General features: G+C 44.4%; 1 protein-coding gene across 2 annotated transcripts in view; it reads right to left on the reverse strand.

Annotated features, from left to right (window-relative positions):
- Positions 1-26,247, reverse strand: part of ARID1A (AT-rich interaction domain 1A) — a 68,505-nt gene that overhangs the window by 30,028 nt on the left and 12,230 nt on the right. For both annotated transcript variants that reach the window (XM_068969388.1, XM_068969387.1), the window contains exons 2-4: positions 13,780-13,992; positions 11,820-12,272; positions 10,501-10,617 (exon numbers count right to left, since the gene is read on the reverse strand). In XM_068969388.1, the coding sequence (XP_068825489.1) occupies positions 10,501-10,617; positions 11,820-12,272; positions 13,780-13,992 (783 nt within the window). The remainder of the gene's footprint in view (positions 1-10,500; positions 10,618-11,819; positions 12,273-13,779; positions 13,993-26,247) is intronic.

Consider the following 26,247-nt stretch of genomic DNA (forward strand, 5'->3'; position numbering starts at 1 on the left):
CTAAGCTCTGGGGGGAGTTGAACGGCTCACAGACGATGGAAGGCTGAGTCAGCACATGCTTTCCTTTCCATCCCTATATTCTCTGCAAGCTTTTACTCTGCTGAGGGTAGCATTACCTGCCCAACCCCAAATAAGGATTCTCTGGGCTTGGCTAGAGAGGGCACCAACTGTCTTCCTCAGAAGCAGGAAATATGTTTACATAATCCAGGGGGTAAAGAACCAGGCCACAGCCCTGCACAGCTAATGACCAAAGACACAACTGGCCCATACAAGATCCTAGTTTATCTTCTTATACCAATTTCTGGTTGAAGTAACAAACCACCAGCTTCCTGTAGCAGGAGTGCGGACAAACAGAATGCGGACAAACAGAAAGAACAAGGTCAAATTCAAGTGGCATGCTTGGTGGAATGGGGTATTTCCCACGAGTCCTCAGTAATGCTAACTAAGCCCAGGAGCCATCACACTAGAGGCTCGGCTCGGTTAGTTTTCAGAATGAAGTTTTCTGAAGAAAACAAAAGGTTCCAGCAAGAGGAATCTGTGTGAGACACACAGGCAGGAAGCAGAGCTGAGCCACCAGCAACTAGAATAGAAACAGGAAACGGGCCCAGGAACAAGCATACAGTAATCTGCTGCAAGCAGCGCCGGCTCCAGCAGGCACCAGGCAGCATCGGGGCCGAAGCAGCGTGACTGAGATGGAGAAGCAGACTGGCTGGTCCTGCCGGGGCACAGGCGCTTAGAGAAAGGATGGCTACCTGCACAGGGTGCGTGCTGCTCTGAGCACTCTGGGCAGATGTGACAGAGGGGTTGGGGATTTCCTTGAGACTTTGTAAGAGCACCTGGGTTACAATTCAAGGGGACAGAGCACAGACACACAGTCAGATATAAACAAAACAGGTCACCGACCTCAGAATGGCTCAGCTTCTCTGGGTACCGAAATTGCTAGTGACATTTCTGTTATCCCTTAAAAAAATAAATCATCAAAAACCTAGGCAAAAACTGTTGGTCCTGCCTTTTACCACAAAATGTAACAAAAGGGAACATAGTGTAAAACTTAAATCCTTCAAACATTCCAGTTTATTAAGCTTTTAGAGAATTTCTGTCACCTCTCCTACCCCTCACCAATAAACCTAGACAATGACAAGCAGGTCCCCAAGCTCAGGCAGGTAGTAAGAACCTACAGGCTAGTCAACAAAGGTTTACTAAGATTTGCCTAACACAGGTATTAGACACAGGTCTGAATGCTCAAGCAGAAGTACCAGCATAATGCTACAGCAACATGAAGAAAATGGGAAGAAGTCCCAGAGAAGGTATTTCACAGCTAGGTTTTGAAGCCAAAGGAGAACTTTGCTGGACATTAAAAAAAAAAAAAAAAAAAAAAGGTGGTAGGGGAGGAGTAATAGAGATGACACACACACCTTAAGCCAAAGGACAATGGCTTTGTGAGGACCAGGAATTGCGAGGAGCTTAAAGGCACCCCTGAGTGGCCAGAGATGAGGCTGCAGAGGCATGCTGGGAGTGGTGGATGGCCCCATCTGGGCTGTAGGTACAGGGACCCAGGGCTTCCAGAGCACACACAAAACAACTAGTTTACTGCACGCTTGCATGTGGGTGCACACACACAGACACACACACACACACACACACAGTTTCTGGCAAGATATTTCACTTGCAAATTTTACTCAGCTTTCAGGGTCTCACTCTTCCTTGCTCCAGAACCATAAGACACATGAATCACCTGAAGACCTTGTTAATACTGTTGGATTCAATAAAGCTGGTGTAGGGCCCAAGAATCTGCATTTCTCACAAGCCCCCAGCGTAATGTCCGTGCTGCTTGATAATGGACCGCATTTTCCTCAGCGACAAGGATCTGACTGATTCAAGTTTCACCATTAATCAGAACTCTGTTTAAGAAAAAAGGCACAGAACAGGGCTTGCTCCCATACAACACAAGGGAACCAAAGAACCATTCTCATCAACTCTTCATTGTTGGAGCTGATGCCCTGCTTGGTGAGCTCCTTCAGCAGGCCTGACCTATAGATTTAACCACCTTCCCTCTTCCACGTCCTCCCTGACCCTTCAGTTCACAACTCATCTATGCTTCCATCACAGGGAGGTCTGGGGCAAGAAAGGGAAATGGATGTCCATTTACACCCCTCCTTTTAGGACAAATCTAGCAAATGATAAATGACAAAGGGTTGAGACTTGGCTAAATATTAAAAGAGAATCAGACTGTCCATGCCTTTCCTCTGCTGGGCGTGATGCTAAAGGAAATATGAATTCAAATTCTAACTCCAACCCTTAGTTTACTATGTAAAATAGAAGTGATTATTAAACTTTGTACATTTCAATTCCTGCCCTTCCAGGAGGATTCACTATGGCTGAAAATCTTTTCCTGGCCTCACACCTGCCCTTTCAGATTCAGATTCTGTAAGAGTTCCTTTCCATTTTCTCATTCCAGATCACTATAACTCAAGCTCTCAAGATTTGAGAACATCACAGTAGTAAAGCTTGAGTGTGAATAGGTACCCTGTTGTTAAGTAGAAATGTAAAGCAGGGCTTGGAAACTAATACCTTTCGATAATTTAACAGATATTAAAAATCCTATTTCTATTTACTTCACTCCTGGCATCAACAACTTTCACTCCTGTCCAACCAGAGCAAGCAAGTGTGGTCTAGATCTTCAATAGCAGCCTCTAAGGCTTTTTCAGTCAAGGATATAGTGTCCCTTTTAAGCTAACCCAGTGCCCTTGATTCCCTTCTCTTGTTAACTCCTGGAGGATGTGCCTGTTTATATCTTCCTAACACTCTGGCTGTCCAAGGGACTCTCAAGAATCTTCTCCAACACCACCGCTCAAAAGGATCAATTCTTCAGCACTCAGAGCTTTCTTTACGGTCCAGCTCTCACATCCATACATGACTACTGGAAAAACCATAGCTTTGACTATATGGACCTTTGTCAGTAAAGTAATATCTCTGCTTTTTATTATGCTAAGTTTGTCATAGCTTTTCTTCCAAGGAGCAAGTGTCTTTTAATTTCATGGCTGCAGTCACCATCTGCAGTGGTTTTGGAGCCCAAGAAAATGAAGTCTCTCACTGTTTCCATTGTTTCCCCATCTATTTGCCATGAAGTGATGGGACCGGATGGCATGATCTTAGTTTTCTGAATGTTGAGTTTTAAGCCAGCAATTTCACTCTCCTCTTTCACTTTTATCAAGAGGCTCTTGATGTGGTGTTGGAGAAGACTCTTGAGAGTCCCTTGGACTGCGAGGAGATCAAACCAGTCCATCCTAAAGGAAATCAGTCGTGAATATTCATTGGAAGGACAGATGCTGTAGCTAAAGCTCCAATCCTTTGGCCACCTGATGCGAAGAAATGACTCACTGGAAAAGACCCTGATACTGGGAAACACTGAAGGCAAGAGGAGAAGGGGATGACAGAGGATGAGACAGTTGGATGGCATCACCGACCCAATGGAGATGAGTTTGAGCAAGCTCTGGGAGTTGGTGATGGACAGGGAAGCCTGGCGTGCTACAGTCTATGGAGTCTCAAAGAGTCAGTCATGACTGAGTGACTGAACTGCACACTCCAGCAGCAACTTCACTTTGTACCCTGTCTGCTTTATACACATAAGGATCTTGAAATGAAGCTGAGGAATTCGGGCCAATTCAGCCAACTCCTCCTAACATGCCTTTCAAGAGTCCTCTTCACCTTTACACCCTTCCCTTACTCATTTCCTTCCCTCCAGCCTCAGAAATCAGGGCCTCTCCCTACCTTTAGAAGGGTCCCAATAAACCGCTTCATGACAAATTCAACTTTACATTCCTTGAAAATACATTAGATGCAGACCATCTTTGTCCCTTTCCTCGGCTTCCAGAAATATGACACAACCCTGGGCCCCCTCCAACCTTTCCAGTTATGTGCTGGGCACTTCTACTCAGTGACCCCAAGCACAGTCCAGCGTGCCATCTGACTCCTCACTCCATGCTGCATGACCTGGGAGGTTTAACTATTAACCACTATGCAGACAGCTCTCAAACTCTATCCAGACTCAGCTCTTACCCGAGTTTCAGCCTCCTAAATTCCAACTAGTAATGAAGCATGCGTTTTTAGACATCTCACTGTATGGAACTTAACTTCTCCTCAAAGGTGAGTTTCCCTATTAACCTTCTATTTCTGTCAATGAGAGCCCCACCCTCCCCAAACCTGGGATATCAAGATTGTTACATTTTCCAGCCAGTAGAATCCACTTATTCCCAGTTCTATACATTCTTTCCTGAGCACCTCACAACTAAGACTAGGTAGCTATGTAAATGAGCCTGAGGAGTAGAACTCCACTGAACGCTAGAATTATTTCAATAGTTTAACTCATCCCCTTGCTTGCAGACTACGCCCTTTCCAAACCATACTACACACCAGTGGATCATTTTTGTTAAAACATTAACTTCATTATGTTATTGCCCTAATTAAGTATCTGCAGGCCTATGAGATCAGATCCAAGTGGCTTACTTATCGTACCAGGGCTCCAGCCCCTGTGATCTAGCTTTTCTTCCTGTTCCTGCCCACCTCAGGAAGCTTGATCCTGACCAACCCCCCAGAAGTCATCCACACTGCACCCCACCCCCACAGAGCCTCTGCCCAGCACTTTTCCTTTCCACCCCACCCAAGACATCCGTATCTAGTTCATTCTAATTAAACCTCTGCCATGATGTCTCTGGAGAAGGCAATGGCACCCCACTCCAGTACTCTTGCCTGGAAAGTCCCATGGACGGAGGAGCCTGGTAGGCTGCAGTCCATGGGGTCTCGAAGAGTCGGACACAACTGAGCGACTTCACTTTCATTTTTCACTTTCATGCATTGGAGAAAGAAATGGCAACCTACATCTATGGGGTCACACAGAATCGGACACGACTGAATCGACTTAGCAGCAGCATGATGTCTCCCCTCTACGACTTTATTTTTTTATGCTTATTTTAAATTGATTGATGATTACTGTACAATATTGATTTCTTTCATACATCAACATGAATTAACCACAGGTGTACATATGTCCCCTCCCTCTTAAATCTCCCTCCCATTCTACTCTTTAGACATAAAAGGATCACTGACTTCCCCAAACCCTGATAGCACTCACTGTAACATTCAGGCACACATTCTTCTACCTATTTTACCAATGAAATGGAGGAGGATCCCTGAGGGTTACAACATATCATAGTCAGAATCACCCACCTAAGAGTTCAGGTTACCTCAGAAGTCATCGGAGTTCAACCCTTCCCTGATGCGTCTAGGCCTTCTATACGACAATCAGAGCAAATGGGGTGCCAGAATTTACTCCAGAGACAGGGAGTTTACCTACTTTTCTTTCTGAAATATCCTCAATCCTCCAGATCACAAAGGAATCCACTTGGGCTTAGACCTATAGGATTCAAGTAGTCAGAGGTAGTGTAACTTGTGAAGCTTGATTTTTTAAAGATGATCACCCTGGTGATTATGTTGAGGATGGACTCGGAAGGAAAAGAAACAGCTCAGGACTCTGTAGCAAACAAACACCGGGTGAGAGATAATGGGAGCCCAACAGAAAGGCAATGAGGAAGGACAAGGGATCCAGTGATGAGTGCCAGAGAGCGAAGAGTTCCCAGGGTGGAGCTGGCAACACAAGAGGTGCCTTAACCCAGGAATAAACTGGGTTTATCTCTCCCAGATCTCTTTTCCTTCACCCATTTTCAACCCAGTCTTCCCTCCAGATCATCAAGAGACAAACTACAGCGTAAGTCACCACTATTACTCAAGTTGCCATTGTGGCTTCCCAGTCCAGTAGTTTTTTCTTCCCTTTTCAAAGGACTACCAAAGCTCACTGCTATTCATTCAAGTATGGTCTTAAGAACTACAGCACCACCCGAGAGCTTGCTAGAAATGCAAATTCTTGGGATCTACCCCACAACTACTGAATCAGAATCTCTCTGGGTGGATGTCAGTAATCTGTGTTTTAATTAATCTCCAGATGATTCCTAATGCATGCTTAAGTTTGAGAAGCAGTGATATAGCTAACGTCCCCAGATCAAAGCTTTTAATCCTATATCCATTTTGCACCACTGAATGGAAACTCTATTCCAGGTACACTTGCAAGACTAACATGTAAATTTACAAATGTGCCTCAGTAAGAAAAACCCGGGAAGCCATCATTACTCTTAAGGAAACCACATACACTTGAATGAGTCACTTAAATAGAAGCTTTTCAAGATGCAACTATTCCAAGTCATTCTCAGAAATGACTATAATCAAAAGTCAGAAACCAATTTTCAGATAAGTCCCTTACAGATTTCACCCCCAAATAAAGAAAACTAAAGACTTAATGTAACACCATGAGATTTGCTCACCTACCCCTTACAAGAACTTTTTTTGGGGGTGGGGTGGGGGTGGGGGAGCCGCACTGTGTGGTATGTGGGATCTTAGTTTCCCTGACCAGCGACTGAACCTGTGCCCCCTGCAATGGAAGTGTGGATTCTAGACCCCTGGGCTACAGCAGGGAGGTCCCAAGAACCTTCTTAACATAAGGTGAAGTGAGACTATTTTACAAGATAACGACAAATCAATCCTAACCCCACTTCTTCCTAGACCACTGTCAGGAAGCACAAATAAATTAATTCATCCTCTAAAATGAAGTTTGGGTGGTCCCATAACAGTCTGTAATAACTGTCTTGCACTAGTAGGGAAAACAACAATTTGGTAATATGGTCAAGTTGTTCCCTGTCAGCCATACACTTTTTGGATGAGCAATGAATCTGCTCAGGTGTACCTATTCGATGAGTTGGAACCTATTATATGGCGAGCACTATGATAGCAATGAACAAGACAGAGCAAGTCTGACCCTCAGTGAGCTTGAAGTAAGTAACAGAAATTATCTTTGAGATGAGCACTGACAAGAAGCATGGGTGCTAAGATGGTCTACTGTAGTAAAGGAACCTGACCCAGTTTGGACTAGAGAGGATCTCTCTACCAGGGCTGTAAACCAGAATCACCCAGCATAGATTCTAGCATGCCAAAGCCCAAGCCTTACCCCGTACCAAACAAATCAGAATTCTGTGAACCCTGGCCATTGGTTTTAAAAATCATTTGCTCCCCCAGGTAATTCTAACATGCAGGGAAGGTAGAGAACTACTGGTCTTGGGTATAATGAGACACGGTTTGGGGTACAGAGGTCAGTAAGACAATGTCTGCCCTCCAGGAGCTTTCTATCTAGTGGGAAAGACCCAACAACCCAGAGGTATTAGCAAAATGCTCTAGCAACATGGAGCAAAAACCCCTCATATCCAGCATAACGCTTCTCTGGGCACAAGGATGGAGAAGTGATCCCAATGGATTATATAAGGTGCTTTTACCTGTGGCAGCAAGGTTTGGCTCAGGCACCTAATTATTCTTTATACCTTTTCATATATCTTAAATATTGCAGGCTTTTAAAAAAGTAAAAATAAAAACTGCCTTTAGTCAGTGAAGGCAACATGGAAATTATTTAAGCTGAATTTTGAAGCTTAAGGGGTTTTCTGAGGAAATGATTCTAAAGATATAGTCTGAAATATAAACAGAGAAAGTCAGAAGGAAAAGCACCTTAGGCAAAGGGAAGACTGTGTGCAAGAGCTGGAAGCAGAAAACGCTTGGGGCCCTACAGAAACTGAGAGAAGGCAGAAAGCAAAAAAAAAAAAAAAGGATGAAGCAGAGGTTCTCAGGGGCTTCCCTGGTGGCTCAGACAGTAAAGAATCCGCCTGTAATGCGGGAGACCTGGGTTCGATCCTTGGGTTGGGAAGATCCCTTGAAGGAGGGCAAGGAAACCCACTCCAGTATTCTTGCTTGGAGAATCCCCACAGACAGAGGAGCCTGAGGGGCTACAGTCCATGGGGGTCACAAAGTGTCGGACACCACTGAGTGACTAAGCACACACACAAAGGTTCTCAGAGTGCCACGTTCTTGGTCTAGCAGCAACAAGAATGTGCTAGAAATGCAAATTCTTACTAAATCAGAAAGAGGTGAGGAGGCAGGGATAGCCTTGGTAATATTAAGGATTTTGGATTTTATTCTTAAATTAATCAAAAATAATTGAGAGGTTTTAAATAGAGAAATAACATAATCAGGATAACAGTAACTAAATGGTTTGGCGTTAATAGCTGAGCAAAACTCCTTCAAAATCTAATTTTTGTAATAATTAGGATCAGAAACCATACTGAGTCTTTAAATCAAGGGTCACAATCATAATGCCTTTAGGGCTAAGCTGGAAGTGTGCCTGAGTGGAAAGTGGGATGTGAAAAACTGAAGGGGCTGCCCTCCAGTCAGCAGAGCATCTGCTCTGGAGCCAAACACAAACACGTGCTGAGTGGAGGGATACACTGGTGAACCTAGGGCTCCCTTAACATAGCTGCTTAAGAAAGGAGCGGGCTCCTTGCAGGGAATCCCGCCTTCTCCTTTCTTCAGATGTGACTATTTCCCCAGCCTGGCTAGGCAAATCTAGCATCAAACCAGCATAAATTTCAAAGAATAAACCACCTTTTGTTTCTTTGTCTAAGTAGCAGAGGGATAAAAAGCAATTCAACAAACAAGATGCCAATAACCCGGCCAGTTCGCCTCCCACATGGAGCTTCTACTACTACAGAACAAATGACCTGTTTGGATGAACCCAGGGCAGAAGCCTGAACCTGGGAATGCTCCTTGGGATGGGATACCCAGGAACAGCTCTCTCCTGGGTCCAAGAGGCTACGGGCTACTGGTGTCTTCACTTCAGTAGGTCAAATCAAGCTCTTGGATTCAACCACATAAGGCTCTCAAGCCTTAACAGACAACGTGTTTGTATGCTAGGTTTCTCAGGACCTACCTGAAAAACTACCAAATGCAGTTCAACCAAAATGTCACCAGAAACAAGTGGAAACTTTCTGATGAGACACAGCTTACAGCATGGGCAGAAATCTACCGATTTGGGTTCTTGCTATAGTACCTCACCCGGATTTAGCCACAGATGATAGGTGATGAGGGAGTGGTTGCACAGTTCTGACTGAATCAGGTTAAAAAGCACATTCCAGTGAAGCTCAGGATGCAGAACAGGATTGTAACAGACATTAATGAGAAGGGAACAAGAGTGATTGCCTTATTCAGACATTTCCTCCCCCAACCCCTCAGCTGAAATAGTCAACAGTCTCAGAAGGCCTAGCTGACAATGGTGATTCATCCTGGCCTGGGACGCCTGAATTACAGGTGCTGAGGGACTCCACAGACCTTGTCCTACTAAGGTTATGTCTTAGAGATCTTCAGGGGAAGCCATAGGGCCTTCATGATAAAGTGAGTTCCCATCTCCTACCTTAAAGATCCAGAAAACCATTTTCTTACAAGTCAGAATAAAGGAAGAGACAAGCTTCAAATCCAAGTAGAATAAAAATTCCAAAAGAATCTTATTCTTACCTGCAGCTGAATTTCCATTTCCTAACTGAAGCCAGATTTGTAAGGAAAGGTTTGCTACCTACAATCTTCTCAGGACAGTCAATTTTATTCCTGTGCCCAGACTGCGGGACTTGCTGACATGTAGTGACAGAGCTAAGACCAAGGGTAAATGCTCCCAGGACCAGCCTACTATTAAATAGTTGGTGTTACCTGCCTTTGAGTATCGAGTATAGTTCCTTGAAGATGATGGTCATCAGAGCCGATGTTTACGGAGGGCCTACAAGCACCAACACTCTCTTTATACTAACTTAATATTAACCTCTCTATGAAGCGGGTACTTTTAGTTTCATTTTACAGATGCAAAAGCTAAGGCATGGACAGACTAAGTGACTTGCTCAAGGCTACAGTTAGTGGCAGAGTCAAAATGCAGATGCAGGGCTCTAGAGCCCAAGCTCTTCATCAGCAGACCATACTGTCTTTTTCAGGATACTGTCCATCCATTCTATAAACACTGCATCAAGCATCTGGCACCAAAAACTCTACTAGACAAAAGCACCTATTCACATAAAACAACTAGAAAACCTGCTTTTACTCCTCCTGCTCAAACGTGACAATCCATGCTGAACACACTCCAGATTCTACCTCCTAGCTAAAAGTTAAGACAAATACCTAAAAATTTAGCTTTCAAAAGTAAGATATAGAAAAAAGCAAAAAACACTGAGCTTTTTCTCAGCTTTGATGGAGAGCAGACAGTGCTTCTATCATTTCCATCTTCTCTGTCCCTCAGCTGCATCTGTGCCTAAGAGCCCAAGATTTAAAACAAACAACAAAAAAAAACCCATTTAAACAATGTTTAGATCTCTGAACAGAGATCACAAATATATTCTTCCCTGGGCAGGCAACCAAAACAGACATTCTATAAAGTCGGTTCACAAATGCCTATTCAGAATTCTGAGCTTGAATTTAAGAAATAGTTCATCATTCATTTAGCTCAATACCACCAAAACATCCAATCAGAAACTGGTCTTCCTTTGCTTTTCTCTCTGCCCCCATCAGCTTTCAGAGAGTGGCAGAAATACTCACAGGCAAGCTGGAAGGTCTTGACTGAAGACTCAGGTTCATATCTTCTTGCCCTCCCTTACTGGAGGTCATTGAGGGGGCTGAGGATGCCTGAGACCCAAATGAATCTTGAGATAACTCCTAAAACAAGAGAAACAAAAGCTGTGAGAGCCTGGTTATTGATAAACCAGGCCAGCGTGCTTCATGGTGAAAAGGGCTATGGGACTCTATCACACAGAGGGAAACTGGGTTTGAGAGACTGACCACTCGCACACAATACTATTCAAAGGCAGAAAAATACAAACTGCGGCTCTTAAGAATGGCAACAGTGGACATAAGACTCTCTGATGGCACTACTGACCATTTATCATCACCAACAGAAAACTGTTCTTTGGGAACGAAGGCTCAAATCTAGCTAACTACAAATGGTATCTATCAAGGAAAGAGACCAACTGATTTCAAAATACCAACGAAAAACTCATACTAGAACCTCTGAATTAAGGTGAGTACTGCTTCCTTTAAAGGCACTGGCCTGGGATGAGACTCCAACAATGCCACCAACACACACTCTCTAGTGGACTTGTCATCATCCAGTCATTTCTCCTCTTTTCGTTCTTTAGAGAATAAAGCCCAAATTGTTATTTTCAGGCTTTATCACCTAACTTGTTCATAGACGTGGCTACAAATGAATTTTAGCTATTTCCCAAAATCCATTCTCAAAAAAAAATAAAAGTATTTGCTACAACTGAGAATGGGCTTCCCTGGTGGCTCAGTTGGTAAAGAATCTGCCTGCAATGTGCCAGGAGACCTAGGTTCAATCCCTGGGTTGGGAAGATCTCCTGGAGAAGGGAATGGCTACCCATTCCCGTTTTCTTGCCTGGAGAATTCCATGGACAGAGGAGCCTGGCAGGCTACAGTCCATGGGATAGCAAAGAGTTGGACACGACTGAGCAACTTTCACTTTCACCACCAAGAATATTCTAAAGAATGTTATATCAGCCCTGATAGCAATTTCAAATGAAGGGGTCCAAAATATTTTGAGCAGTAGCAGAACAGAATGGCAATTGCATGGAAGTACAGTACAGTCTCCCAAAGTGACTGTTTTTAAAAAGACCAAACTCACTTGGATGCTCAAGTTCTGAATGCTCAGTTTAAAAAAAAAAACAAACTAGTCCATTATCTTTTCTTCCTGTCTGTCTATGCAACTTTCCACTGCCCTATTAGTAAAAGGAGCTACAAGTTTTTATGCAGCTAGTTCAGTTAGAGAACCAATTCGTGTGGCAAAGTTCTTGTGACACCAACCCCCAAAGTCTGCAGTCACGTGGAGGGAGGGCGCATCTTACCTGCGGTGGAGGGAAGCGCTGCTGGGAGTAGGCAGTTTGCTGTGACTGCTGAGACTGGGGCTGAGGATACGCAGCCTGCTGGGAAAGCGTCGAGGATGCTGGCTGCTGAGGTTGCTGCTGCTGGTAAGGAGACTGTGCCTGCGGCTGTGAGTAGGGGGGCTGGCTCTGGGGGTGCTGTTGGGTGCTGGACTGCTGGGAGGGGTATGGAGTCGGGGACGGCTGATGGGGAGGCTGGGACGGCTGCTGGGAGTACGGAGGCTGAGAGGACTGGAGCTGCGGTGGCTGAGACTGAGGCTGCTGCTGATACGAAGGTTGGGCATGGGGGGTCTGGGATGGTGGCTGCTGGGAGTAGGGTGGCTGCTGTTGCTGGGGGTGAGGACTTTGCTGGTTGTAATATGGAGTCTGGCCCTGCTGACCATACCCGCTGGGGCCTTGCTGTCCATAAGGAGGAATCTGTAAAAGGAAAGGATACTTTTAGCACTGACACTTCTGAATGAAGAAACGTGAGGTATTCTCTCAGAAGCTATGCCCTGAAGATGGGTACTGAAAGCAGGCAAGCCAAGCCTCACACTTGGAAGGCCCAGGGTTTTTCTACCAACCCTGTTAAACTGAGCCAGGAGGGTCAGCCAAGCTGGGTTACTAGGTTGGTTTGTTTACAGATGGATGACATTCATCCATGGAAAATTTACACTGTTTAATAAAAATTTGGGCAACTTACAAGAGTTCAAGAAGAGCTGTCTTCACCAATGAGACTACTCTTTTTTATCATGGCCTAGACGGTTTTTATAAGCGCTAGGAATCTGTATCCTAGCCACAGTGAAAAGTCACTGGCTCAGTCTACTGAAAACCTAGGGTTTAGTAGTCTAGATGGTATGCCAATGACTAAACTACTCTGGTTCTCTTTTTCACTTTGTCTTTACTCATAAAGTATCTGAGAGCCTACTTGCTTACTTGTACCAGGCACTATTCTAGGCACAAGGGATACATTTGGCCAACTAGGAAAGAAAAAAGACCAATAAAATTCACCCCAAATCTCCTCCATTTCTCAGTGGGGGTGGGGGGGAAAGGCAATTATATTTAAGGGCATACTTTGCTTCACAGTCTTAGAAGTAAAGTTAGGTTTAATATTCTATTCCTCACACCATTTTCAATATGAGTATCACTCATATATAAATTATAGAAAATGCTATCAAAACAAACAAAAAATGAATGGCAATAAAAAGATGGTGCAGATGGTCAGACAAAAGGAGATGAGTAAAATCTTAACGTCTGTAATAGCACCGTTAGCACCTTTACTGTTCAATCTTCCCTTTTCCTGCTGCTCCCAGTCCCTTCTACCTATTTGCTGTAAACCAAACAGCTATATGTTGAAGGCCTTGAGAAACACAAAAGGCCTCTTCTCTCCTCGGGCTTCCCTGATGGCTCAGATGGTAAAGAATCTGCCTGCAATGCAGGAGACCTGGGTTTGATCCCTGGGTCAGGAAGAGCCCCTGGAGAGGAAACGGTAACTCACTCTGTATTCTTGCCTGGAGAATTCCATGGACAGAGGAGCCTGGTGGGCTACAGTCCATGGGGTTGCAAAGAGTTGGATACGACTGCACTTCTCTCCCCAGGACAGATGGTATGAGTGGTTTTTCTCGATAGCAGTGGATTGGTGTTCAGCTACTGCCTTTTTCTTTCTTTCTACCTCCTTCAGAGATAACCACTCAGTGGATATAAGCAGGCCAGCCAGGTCAAAGAAGACAGCTATGTATAGCCAGTGGCCGGGGAGCAGTTTTCCTTCAAGTATACACGCTATGATGGCCACAACCTCGGCCTTGTACGTAGCACAATGAAATTGAGTCAGCTGGCCTATGTCCCTTTCAAGGGGTTTAGAAGCCAAAGACACATTCTGATCCTACAGCTCAAGACCAGATCTTGGACAGCAACAAGGATTAAGGCCATTGGAGTCACCATCTACCTGCTGTGCATAAGAGAGGCCGCCCATGGTACTCTGCGCTCGGCCCTGCATGGTCATCGGGTACCGCTGTGGGGTCTGGGACCCATATGGCTGCCCTGGGTACCCATGTCCTTGCTGCGGTCCTGATGGAGGTCCCTGTTGTTGCGAGTATGGGTTAGTCCCGCCATATGGCTGAGGTCTCATCTTGCCCATCTGATCCATTGGACTGGATGGCTACAAAATAAAGAGTATTTCATTAACCTGAAGCTTTGATGGCTTCTGGCCTATATGAACACAACCTAGGCATACAAGTCTGTGTGCCATAGAGGAAAACAGTTACTATGAAAAAGTAACGGTATATACCCAGTAACCCTTGGACAAGTCATTTAACCTTCTTTAGAACTGGATTCTGTCATATGTAAAAGAGAAACACCACCCATTTATGAAAGCATCTTGTAAGCTATATTCTATTTTATAACTCGGGTACTGCTTGAGACCGAAGGAACAGATCAGGTGTGGAGCAATGAATACATGGACTCTGTGATACAGAAAGCAAGACCACAGGCCCTTTAGTTGGGAGGGCTTGGTGTCGCTATACTCTCCCATGATCCTGTTCAGTAATACCAAAACTGATGCTTCAACACTGTGGTTGGGAATTTAAATATATAAGCATCTAGGTATTTTTATTCTTTAAATAGTGAAATCTTACTTCCTTGCATAGCAGTAGCCCATTTGTACTATGGCACAAGCTCTTAAATTTATACTTTCTTCCAAATGGGTAACATAGCTAAGTTACCGTTGTTGAAGGAATTGTGACCATGAGTTTACTTAAAAGCCTGTACAACTCAACTGAAAAGTTCACCTCCTTGAGAGTGGCAAGGCGGGTGGGTAGAACTTATGTCTCTTTAAACAGCAAGATACAGAGGTACCGATGAGAGTTCAATTCATAGGTATTTGGCTACAAACATAACTTTCAGCTCTTTACGGTGCAACACCATCAATCAACTCATTCATTTTCTGACCTAACTATCTTACTGGAGCTGCATAGAACAGAGCCCTGGCACATTTTCCCCTCCCCAAGACACCCAGCCGTATCTACTGAAGGTGAGGTGAGGAGGGAGTGTCTCCAAGCACTTAACTAGGTACACCCTGGCTGCAGGGCAGGCCTGGACCTGACATAAAACTTGAAAGCTGAATCTTAAATTGGGGGTGGGGAGCAGATAGTAATACCATGGACCTGCATATCAGTAACTTCAAATTAAGGAATTCAGAGGCTCTCAAACTTTAGAATACTCCAGAATCACCTGGAGGGCTGGTGAAAATGCACACTGCTGGCACCTACTCCCTGAGTCTGATTCTGGAGGTTCAGGGCTGGGCCTAGGATATGCATTTATAACAGTGCTCAGGTGACGCTGATGTTGCTGGTCCAGGGACTACCACACTTAAGAACCACTGACCGAGATTATACCAAGGGTCCCTTCTGGTTCTATTACTCTCTAATTAATATATTACTTTAGCCTTAAAAACAAAAGCCCTCCAAAGTAAGGGGAGAGGGGTACTCAAGTAATTGGTTCTCTGTACATATCCCTTTTTTTTTTTTTTGGTGGCATACTACATCTAAGTGTTTTATGTTAGAGGAAGTTGAGCTGTCTTGAAGAAAATGGCTAAGATTAAAAAGCCACAGAGACTATTCCTCTAAATATCAACAGAGAAAAAGCAGAAGCAAAGCTCTCTCAAATCTCAGTCTTAAAGGTAACACAAATCATGAGAATACCCTCCTCATAGTTTAGAAACTATGAGAATCATAGTAAAACCATGTCCCAAATCACTATTACATATCAGTATTATTAAAGCGCTCTTTCCAACAACCATAACTGAACAATTTTGCCCAGTCCAGCCTTGGTATCAGAAGCTCCAACAACATTTTCGATCAGAATTTTGGAGCTACATGCATTCTTTTGGGAAGTTCAAATTCAACAACTGCACCAGTGAGTAATAAATATCATGTGATCTTCCCCAGATACATCTGGCAAATGGAGCCAAAATATCACCGTTCTCTCTTACAAGGAGCTCTGGGGCTTACATAGCCACATCATGCTGCAGATGACAAGGAGATTCTCATTTATCCTAGACTGCAGCTGCTTTCCATGTGGCCCCCAGGCGAAGAAACTACATTGGCTGAACAGAGACCAGCCCACTCTGGGTATCTCTGTCAGTCTAGGTCTCCTCAACACACAAGGGGCAGTCACTACCATGGTTACTATGGGGCTTCTAGAGCAGCAGTTATTAACCAGGGCTACAGATCGGAGTTTTCTGTGAAGCTTCACAAATGCCTGGGCCTCTCCCTAGAGATTTCAACTTAGTGGGTCCAGAAAGCCTTGGGCTCCCTCCTCTCAAGCCCCCTAAGATCCCTGGATGATTCCAGTGTGTGCACATTGGACTGCACATGCACGCTAAGATGGATAGTTTGAGTGACTTTAGTCTTAGTTCCTTAACCAGGGATTGGACCCAGGCCACATCAGTGAAAGCACCAAGTCCTCATCACTGGACCGCCAGTTCTAATGTATATTATGAGCTGAGAACCAGTGATTTAGAGAAACATGCCCAATAAAATTTTCTGTGTTATATAACTATTAAGTACTTCAAATATGCCTAGAGTGACTGAGGAACTGAATTATTTGTATTTACTTTTAATTAAATTCAAAGAACCACATGTAGCTGGTGGCTATCCTATCGGACTGCACAGCTCTAGAACAACACTCACGAACCATTTGCACCTCTCTCTGCTCAACAGCAGCTCCAGTCTTCCTACAGACTACGTCATGTACAGTATCAAACGGAAAGAGCAAAGAACACAGCAGATCGACAGACTCGAGTTCACATCCTAACTCTACCACTGTCTGACCCTGAATACATCAGTTCTTTATCTAAAATGCACATAACACACTTCACACAGTGCCTGGTACTTAAAACGCCCAATGAACAGTAGCTACTATCAATAATGATAAATCGTGCTTCTGCCTGGCTCTGAAGTCCGCCACAGTGTGCTCCAGTTCTTCACATTTTTCAGGCTCATGCCAAACTTTCCGCTGTTCAGCTCCACGCAACTGTACCCCGCCCCACCCTCCTGCCCACAATGGCTTCCACCAGCAGAAACTCAACCGTTCAACATGAAGCCACTTTCCAATTCTTTAGCACACTCTTGCTCTTTCACGTTTCCAAAGGTTCTGCTGTAAAATCAGTCAGAAGCACAGGTTGCAGCACTTAGTTGTCCAGTTCACCGGCTGCACCTCTCAAGGCTAAGTTCTTGGAAGTCAGAGACCAGGTATTTTATCTTCAAAGTTCCCCCCCAAGACCCCATCTGCAGAACTAGGGTTCAGGAATTTCAATGTGCCAGGCTGTCTTACTTTAGGAAGTGGTAGAGGATAGCATGGGTGGAAAGCCTAGATTAAACCATCGAGTCAAAGGACCAGGGGCACTGCTAAACCCTAAACCAGGTTACGACTCTGAGGGCAGAAGAAAATGGGGATGGCACTGAAAAAGCAGAGGGGAGGGGAGAACAGGCAGTCAAAGAGAATGAGCACATTTCTGAGGAGAATCGTGGGTGCCACCCTATAACCAGAGAGGCCAGCAAACTACACAGGCATCCACAAACACGCCGCTTAAAAAACAAAAAGGCTAAAGGCAACTTACTTTTTCCTCTCTCACATCAGGGAGACTGCACTCCCAGTTAAGGACAGCTACTAATGTAGGGGCTAGTTAATAAAGGGTTCAAGGATTCTTCCATTAAGAAATTCCTTGCAGACTAAAAATAAAGGCAAGTTAAAGAAATTCTTACTCTTAAAAAAAAAAATGAAATGAAGACATTTCCCTTTCCTGGACGTGAGATTTCTGACCCCCTCCCTTCAACAGAATATGCAGCTTAGCAAACTAAAATGTATTCAGTTCAATCAGATTACTCTGGTCTCATGTGAAAGTTAAACATCTGCTCATATTAGGAGTGGAGGTGGGCAGGGACTGAATTGACACTTCTGACATTTAAAACCATTGTGAAAGATTTGTGACTTGCAGTTATAGATGAAATGTCATCTTCCAATCTTTCCTAACAGAGAAGGGGGCCTTAAATCTTCACTAATCAGTTTTATTGGAAAGTAGCAATTGCAGACCAGAAAAAGATCCCTACTACATGCAAGACAGAAAAACCAGTATCAGCAGTCTGCAGGCACCCAGGAAGAGGCAGAGGATGGGAAATACCAAAGAGCCAGAGGTTCCACTCTGGGAGAGACGGAGAGGAAATCCTTTCAATGGGAAACCACGGGGGTAGATTACTGTGATTACACTTCAAAAGCAAAGGCTCTGCCACAAAGACACATAATTGAGAGGAAAATGCTGCCCCCTTGATCAGGGAAGTCGGGCCCCCCTGCTATATACTCTCCTGCATTCATAAAAATAAAAATAAAACAGAGGAAAAGAGCCATAAGAAAACCCCCATCTCCATTCACCATTTATCTCTTTCCAGATCACTGGACGTGTTACAAACTGCCTGCCAAATGAAGTGCATCAAAAGATGCTGTTTAGGGGCATCAAAAGGAAAAGGATGCCTGGCAGGCTGGACCCTTTGAATATATTCAGAACAAACAACTTACAGACTCACCACTTGCATAGAGTCCCCCTGCTCTAAGCAAACGGAATTAAAAGCCCCACCAGATCAGAGGGCTAACAGAATCCCTTACAACTTCTTATTGCACCAAGGGAAGCCCTAACAACCTAAGGGGTTGCTGAGATATAACACACTTGACTTCCAAATTCTCTTGTGATCATGACTGATTCAGAAGGGAGTAGAGAGGGCAGGGACAAGGACCCAACTACCAAGTGATATACAACTCATCAAAACACACCATACCACATGGCAGGGGCAAAAGCAAAGAGAAACTTCTTAATTTTCTTGAAATAAAAGCTATACTGAGAAAAGCTCCAGGTTTCAGTCCCAGTCCAAAGATGCAGAAAGGAAGTGACCAGGCAGAAAACCAAAGGAGCTAGATTTAGTAACCAAGGACCAGCAAGAACGTGATCAGAGAGGGATGGGCCGGGGGCTGCCACAAATGCGTCCATCAGCAAGCAGAAGTCTTTTGACTGCCACTCAACCCTGCACCCTAAATGCCAACTAGTTGGGGCCAGCAGAAACCTAGAATATCATTTCTTACTCCTTGTGCTTTCAAATTTATTCCTGGCCAGATTTGTTGTATGACTTTTAATAATAACAATAAAAAAAAAGCATCCCTGGCTCTTTAACCGAAAGAACCCCCTAATTGATTCCCACAGTAATTAACCTGCATTTTACCTCAGAGAGCGGTAGTTAAGGAAGTCGGCACTGCTATTTATAACTCATCTCAAATTGAGGGCAGACTGCCTAAAATCTAACACATCCCAGCTGTACTCCTGTTTGAACTGGGGCCAAGGGAATTTTTTAAAGCAATCTTGGCACCGAATGAATGACACCAACAGTAAGAGAGCGCGAGTGGTTGTGTTGTGGTGACGTAGCACTGGAGGTGGAATGGGAGGGGGCCAGTGTACTGTGATCCCTCTCGTGCACGCCTGCTGCTTGCTGAGTCCCAGTACAGTAAGCTGGGAACCGCCCACTGAGAGCCAAACACAGGAAAAGGCTTTTCCTGTGGAACGCCTTGAAGTGAGAAACACATGGCTAATCTGCATAAACGCGAAGCCATACCGCCCCTGCCAGGAAGGTTAGTGCTCGTAATCTCTGGCCATGAAGCTGGCTGCCTGGGAGGACTTGGACTGGCGCCTGATAACCCAGAAAGAGCCGAGAGAACAGATGGGTAAGGACCCCGGCAGAAAACAGCCCCAGGTCACGTGACGCGCCACATGGCCCCGCCAGCACAAACTATTGTCTGGCTGCGGAGCTCCCATACAAAGGCACCCGGCCTCAGCTTCCTGTGATTATAGGGAAGGGCCGCAGCTGTTGATCCAGTTCCCGGGTGGGACCCTCCCCTACTGAGCAGCATTCCAGGCAGGGACAAGTAGAAAAAGTTAAGGTCTCTCGGCTTCCCCTCAAGCTCCACGTGGCCCCACTCAGATCTAAGGAAGGGCAGAGTAGACTTCCATAAACAGAACCACCCTTTGCACCCCGAGACACACGTGTTGACCAGCATAAATCATTCTCCTTGTGCTCCCCTCCCCAGCCACACAGACATCTGTATCCTCATCCAGTCTTCTCTCACTCCTCCAGCACGCTTCAAGGCTTTGAAGACTGGTCTAGGGGCCCAACCCCAATCACAGAGAAATTGCCCAGAAACCTGCTTATTTAGTTCTAACCCAGATCCTGCCTCCAACAATAAGGAGATTCCTTCCTTTTCGTTTTGCCTTGCAGTTAAGCAGTCATTTCCCCACCGATAATGTGACCCAGGGCAGTAAGAGATTCTTTACTTCCTATCTGGTCTCACCAGAGGCATTCACTGATGATTTCCTGAATCTAAATTGATAATAAAAATCTCTCATCCAATCTACCCATACCTGACCCAGGAAATCAACCCACTTAGCCTATATGTCTTATCATTCAAAACCTGAGAATCACACCCCATTTTTCTACTTCACAAAAGACTGAAAATTCTTTCAGTTTAGTTCTAGTTCATTCAGGTTCTCAACAAACTGGTCAAACGCCTGTGGTGTGAGAGGAATTACCAATCACTAGTTTACAACTACTACTCCAAAGAGACAGTCAAAAAAAAAATTCTTTCAAAGTTCTGTACGTGTTCACACTGAATATAAATAAAAAATCCAAAGTCAATGAAAAGTTCTACCTACCCCCATTCTGTTTATGGAAGTGATTCCTGAAGATCAGGGCACATTACTCTTTGCAGCCTTAAGTAAGAGCTCATTTCAAAGACATCGCCTGAAGCATCAACCTCAAGGAACCCTAGGAGGGGCTGCAACCAGACAACAGACTCAGGACCTTCCAACCCACACTGTCTCAAAAGTGACAGAGAACAAGACAGGAGGCTTCGCTTGTCCAGGCTCAGAGTTATTTAGGCTGCTGTGCTCCATCCTTCCAAACCAGAAGATCAGGGGGTTAAAAGCAACACCCTCACTGAAGGCAGAAAACAGAGACCAGAGGGGGAAAGTCATTGAGTCTTCAGATTATGAGAGCCAACTGTAATAACCACCTCACAGCTGTCCATCCAAAACAGGCATATGACAGAAAAACCACAACCAGGTGGCTGATATATCTTTATTTCTTCGCTGGTTCCTGAAAGGGCCTTCAAATAAAGCAGCTAGAGCATCAAAGTAATAAATTCCCCAACAAATGATAAAGTTCTTCTCATTCCGAGCACTTTTATTAGCTACCTTTCACAGAGAAAGTGGTCTTTCAAAAATGATGATCACTTTTTTGAAAGACCAAACTTAGCAAACCAAATTCTCCCAATTTCCAGTGAATTACAAAAACCTCTAAGACAGACACACACCTTCTTGAAAAAGGTACTATAAAAACATACAAATAAAATATATAAAACAGTGAGGCCCCAAGACAAGACTTCCCTGATGGCTCAGTGGTAAAGAATCCACCTCCAATGCAGGAGACACAGCAGTTACGCGTCTAGATCCCTGGGTTGGGTTGGGTTGGGAAGATCCCCGGGAGGAGGAAACGGCAACCCACTCCAGTGTCCTCCACTCCAGTGTCCTCCACTCCAGTGTCCTCGCCTGGAAAATCCCACGGAGAGAAGAGCCTGGTGGGCTACAATCCATAGGGCCACAAAGAGTCAGACACGACTGAGCATGTAGGCACACAAGGCCCCAAGACAATAACTAAACAAGAATGAAATGCCATTTGATAAAATTAAACATCCCCTTCTTTACAACCTTTTAATCTGAAGAATGAGGGAGCAGTACAACGTGGTGAAAAGAGTACACCAGACAGAGAACGACTGGGTTTCCATCCCAGCTCTCTGACCAACTGGGGCGAGAGGGGCAGGTGCTAGCCAGGTCGCACCTTAACCTCATCAGCTGCCCTCCAGCTTCTGAATCAGCAGCTCTGGGAGGGGGCCAGGAATCTCCTCAGGCGAGTCTCAGGGCCAGTCTGGAAGCATTTGGGCTCCATGGCCTCCCTCCAAATCTCCTCCATCTCCAGCACAGAGCAACTGGAGAACTCAGATGCACGTTCAGTTTTCCTTAGCCAAACAACGATCTGAAGAGGGCAGTGCCCGGCCAATCGAGCAAAACCAGGAATGGAACTCAGATTCCCAAGTAAGCAGCACTCTCAAAGCTAAGATTTCCCCAAATTGTTAATACTCAATCCCTGACTGTCTTGTCCACCTAAGCACCTATTACTAACCATTACTATAAACTTTACGTATTTATCTTGTTCACTGTCTATACCCTAGAGTAGAACATAAGTTCTGGGAAGGAACATAAGACACCTGTATGTAAAACACACTTACCTACTTTAAGAGGGAAAGAAAGGAGACTGTGAAAGAGAAAGTGGGATTCTGTAGGTCCTGGCAATTCCTACCAGCATTCATGTTGAGAGGAAATGCTCTGGCTAAACATGGTCAGTCCTAAGAGCTCTGCCTCCCACTTCTACATCAACAGAATAGAGATGACAGTAGTAGCACCCTCAGGGTTGAATGAAATAAGTTAGTAAAACAAAACAACACAAGACACTGTTCTTTAAACCAGCTGCACATGCTCCAGCCTCAGAGTCTTTGTACTCACTGATCTCTCCACTTGGAATATTCTTTCTCCTTCCAGGTATTAGCACAGCTCTCTCACGGAAAATATCACTTCAAAACTGACCTCCCCTGGTGCACCTATTCACAATTTCAATCCAGCACACTTCTCACAGCTGACCCCTGATTAACTTTGCTTCTGAGCACATATCACTAAGCATACTATATGCTAAAGTTTACTTATTTATCTTGTTTAATGTCTATACCCTAGACTAGAATATATAAGCTACAAGGCTAGAATACAAACCATGTATCTGTGTTTAAACGATTGCTATATCCTCCAGAACTTAAAATGTTAGCTATTATCATCTACACAAATCCCAAATTTCTAGCAATAAAGCTTGGAAACCAGAATAGTTAAGGTCCGGTCCCACATACTCAAGACCAGAAACCCAAAGTGGTCAACTAGAAGTTAACAAATTACTTCCCTCTCTACACCCTCAACAGGAGAAAAAGCAGAATGGAACTGCAAGTGGTTTCAAAATACCTACTTAAAAAACAAAAGCACACACAGACACCAAAAGGGTTGACCAGTCCAATTCTCAAGCTCCACCTACTTTCAGTGTATTCTTCCAAAGGAATTTGCTCAATAGCTCCTTCCAAGAATCCTGACAGTAAAGTCCAACAGTTTTCAACCAGGACAATATGAGCCCCTGAGAAATGTTTGGAAACAAATGTATGAAAGTGCCTTTCTGGTTATCACAGCAGTTCTGTAGAGTTCCTGGCACTTGTTACCTGGGGAGCAGGATGCCAGATGCCCTGCAATGCATCGCCACACAAAGAAGAGCCTCTCAGAAACAATGGACTCTAGCCCATTACAAGCCGAATCTGAGATGGAGAATTTCCTGCAACACTTGACTCGGGAGCAGTGGAGGGAAAGGGAATCAGAACTGACTGGTACCCATCCCAAGTACAAAGTCACTCACTAGCCAAGATCATCATAAATTAAATATTTACTTTATGAAACAGTTGGAAGATAATTTATTGAAGGTAGTACTTTCCCAGTGTGTAAATCACAATTATATAGTACTCCATGGCATTAGAATCCTGGTGCCTGATACACTGTTCAGTGCAGTTCAGTCACTCAGTCGGGTCCGACTCTTTGCGACCCCATGAATTGCAGCACGCCAGGCCTCCCTGTCCATCACCAACTCCCGGAGTTCACTCAAACTCACATCCATCAAGTCGGTGATGCCATCCAGCTATCTCACACTGAAGAAGCTCATTAAGTATTTGCTGCATTACTGTAAGCAACTGCTGAATGGCGGGTAGATACAGGTTTTTCAAAAAAAGTTTTGCCACAAGACTTCTTACACTGGCAAGTCCCAACTATTGTATGCTTTAAATGAGACAATATTTCAGTAACAGGGCTGGACAATTAAATGAGCTAAAAAAAAGTTCTTATCCTGAAAATTCTTGAGAAATGAAGCATGATCAAAGCCTAAGAAATCTTGATGATATACAAGGAAGACAGATTGGTATACTGTATCCCCCGTACATGCTTAATAATTAAAAACAATGTACAGATCTTGCTGCCCACACTGTTATGGGTAGACATCAGAAAAAATGTTATTTCCTCCTGCAAGCCATCCTTTGGTGCTTCTACTCAGAAAAGGACCTTAGTGTGGATGGACCACAAGCCCAAACAAGAGGGGCAGTTTTTTAAGACATTTTCTTCCCTATCAATTTGTCATTCATCATGAATTGATACAGTACACTTAAGGGACACCTGGAGAGACAAGGGTCACATAACCTTACAAACGGAGCTTTATCCAGGAGAGTACCTATCAACTTTTCAGTAAGGACAACACTTCTAAATCACACCTAGTTCTTTTGACCTGGTTTCTAAAATACTACTCTTTCTTCCATGTATTAAATTGCTCTGCAGGTAACTGCTCAGAAACAAAGAAAAAAGGTAAAAACTGTTCTTAACCAAAAAACTTTAAGGTCTCCTTGCCCTGTCTTTTAAAAAGCTCTCTTCCCCCTTTCCTATCCCCTATTCCTTTTATCTCCAAAGTTGGACTGATCTTGCATGGGTTATATAAAAAGATCCTAAACTCTTGAGTGCACAGTTCTACATTCTGCCAGTTTTTTTTTTTCTTTACTAAAAAAGATATCTGTGATACATCACTTAGCTGTAGGAACGTGACTTACATGCACTAGTGGATTCTGTTTGTCATCATGCTTTGACTGTCATCAATCCAACCAAGTAGTATATTTTTGATGAAGATACTGACAAAAGGCAGCCATATCACTATTCATTAATTCCTAGGGCTGCCTTGGACCACTCTCCAAAAATGCCAGCCTTTCCCTTGGTCCCCCTACGTCCCCTGGGACTGTAACAGGTACAATAAAATGAGTCAGAGAATGGCTGAGGGAACAGCCAGCCTTAAGATTATGCTGTTGTTCAGTCGCCCAGTCGTGTCCGACTCTTTGCGACCCCATGGACTGCAGCACGCCAGGCCTCCCTGTCCCTCACCATCTCCCGAAGTTTGCCCAAGTTCATGTCCATTGTATCGGTGATGCCATCCAGCCATCTCATTCTCTGAGATGCTTCCAAATCAGGCTTTTTTTTAAGGTCATTAGTTCCCCAAATGAAAAACCAGAGAGTCCTTCCTATAGATTCTCCAATTCTCTCTCTTCAGAGCTCCAAAAGTACCTGGGTACCAACCTCCTCTACACCACTGTCCACACAAATGTGTAAAGAGCCTAGCTTCATCATTTACACCAGAAATACACGAGAACAGGCCAAAGATACCAGCTGTCTTTCTTGCTATCTCTGGCCAGTATAATCAAATTGGGATGGATACTTGGCATGCTAAGCTATGGAAATCTAGCTAATATTTATCCGTACCCCCACCCCCAAGTCTGTTTTGGCTCACAGACTCTTTTGAGACTGTCTTATTCAAGGCACACAGAATTTCCCTTTGGTAAATGTGTCTGGGTGGGTGAACACAGCTATCTCAATCTCATTTTATTTTAACCCAAAATACCATAATGAGACCACATATTGGTCACTTGAGGTTTTATGTAGGGGTTTTAAAGAAGCCAATTCAAAGCTGCACTGGGAAAGCAGAAGATTGAAATCACAGACTAGAAAGAAAAATAAGAATGTTACAAATCTGTCCTAGACCAACAGAACCCCCAAAACAGACCGAGGAGGGCTGAGAAACAATCCCCAGACCAAAGGAAATAAAGTGGGAAAGGAGAAGAGGCAGAAATCACCTAGGGAACTCTGGTTTATTAGCTAGTTAGACAAAGGCACGTCCTGCCTCTAGTTAGCCAGGCCATTCCAACAGAGGTGAGCAGACACCGGGAATCTTCACTGAAACGATGCTGACCTGAGAGTGGTACAAATTGCCTCTCCAGTTTTTTCAAGACGTTTTACCAGCTCTGGTGTGTTAAAGTTACTGATGTCTCCAGGTGCTCTGCATTCTACTAACAGAGTTAGACACCAAAGGAGAGAATGAAAAAGCAAGAAAGCAAGAACAGAGAGAAAATAAAGCTAAACGGCAGAGGGATGATCCAGTGAGTCCAGAACACGGAAACACACACGGAGCACGTGACTCCCTGCCCGACTATTCACCTGCACGTACAGACATCAACTCACAGACCACACTGTCGACATACTGCCTCCTGGAAGCCTCTGCCTTCATCGCAGCCGGGTCGCAGCAATCAGTTTCCCTACTCAGGCAGGAGGGAAAAGTGGTCCGGTACAGGAAACTTATTTTTAATGGGAAGGATTCAG

This window comes from Capricornis sumatraensis, chromosome 3, assembly GCF_032405125.1.
Source record: "Capricornis sumatraensis isolate serow.1 chromosome 3, serow.2, whole genome shotgun sequence".
NCBI classification, from domain to species: Eukaryota; Metazoa; Chordata; class Mammalia; order Artiodactyla; family Bovidae; genus Capricornis; species Capricornis sumatraensis.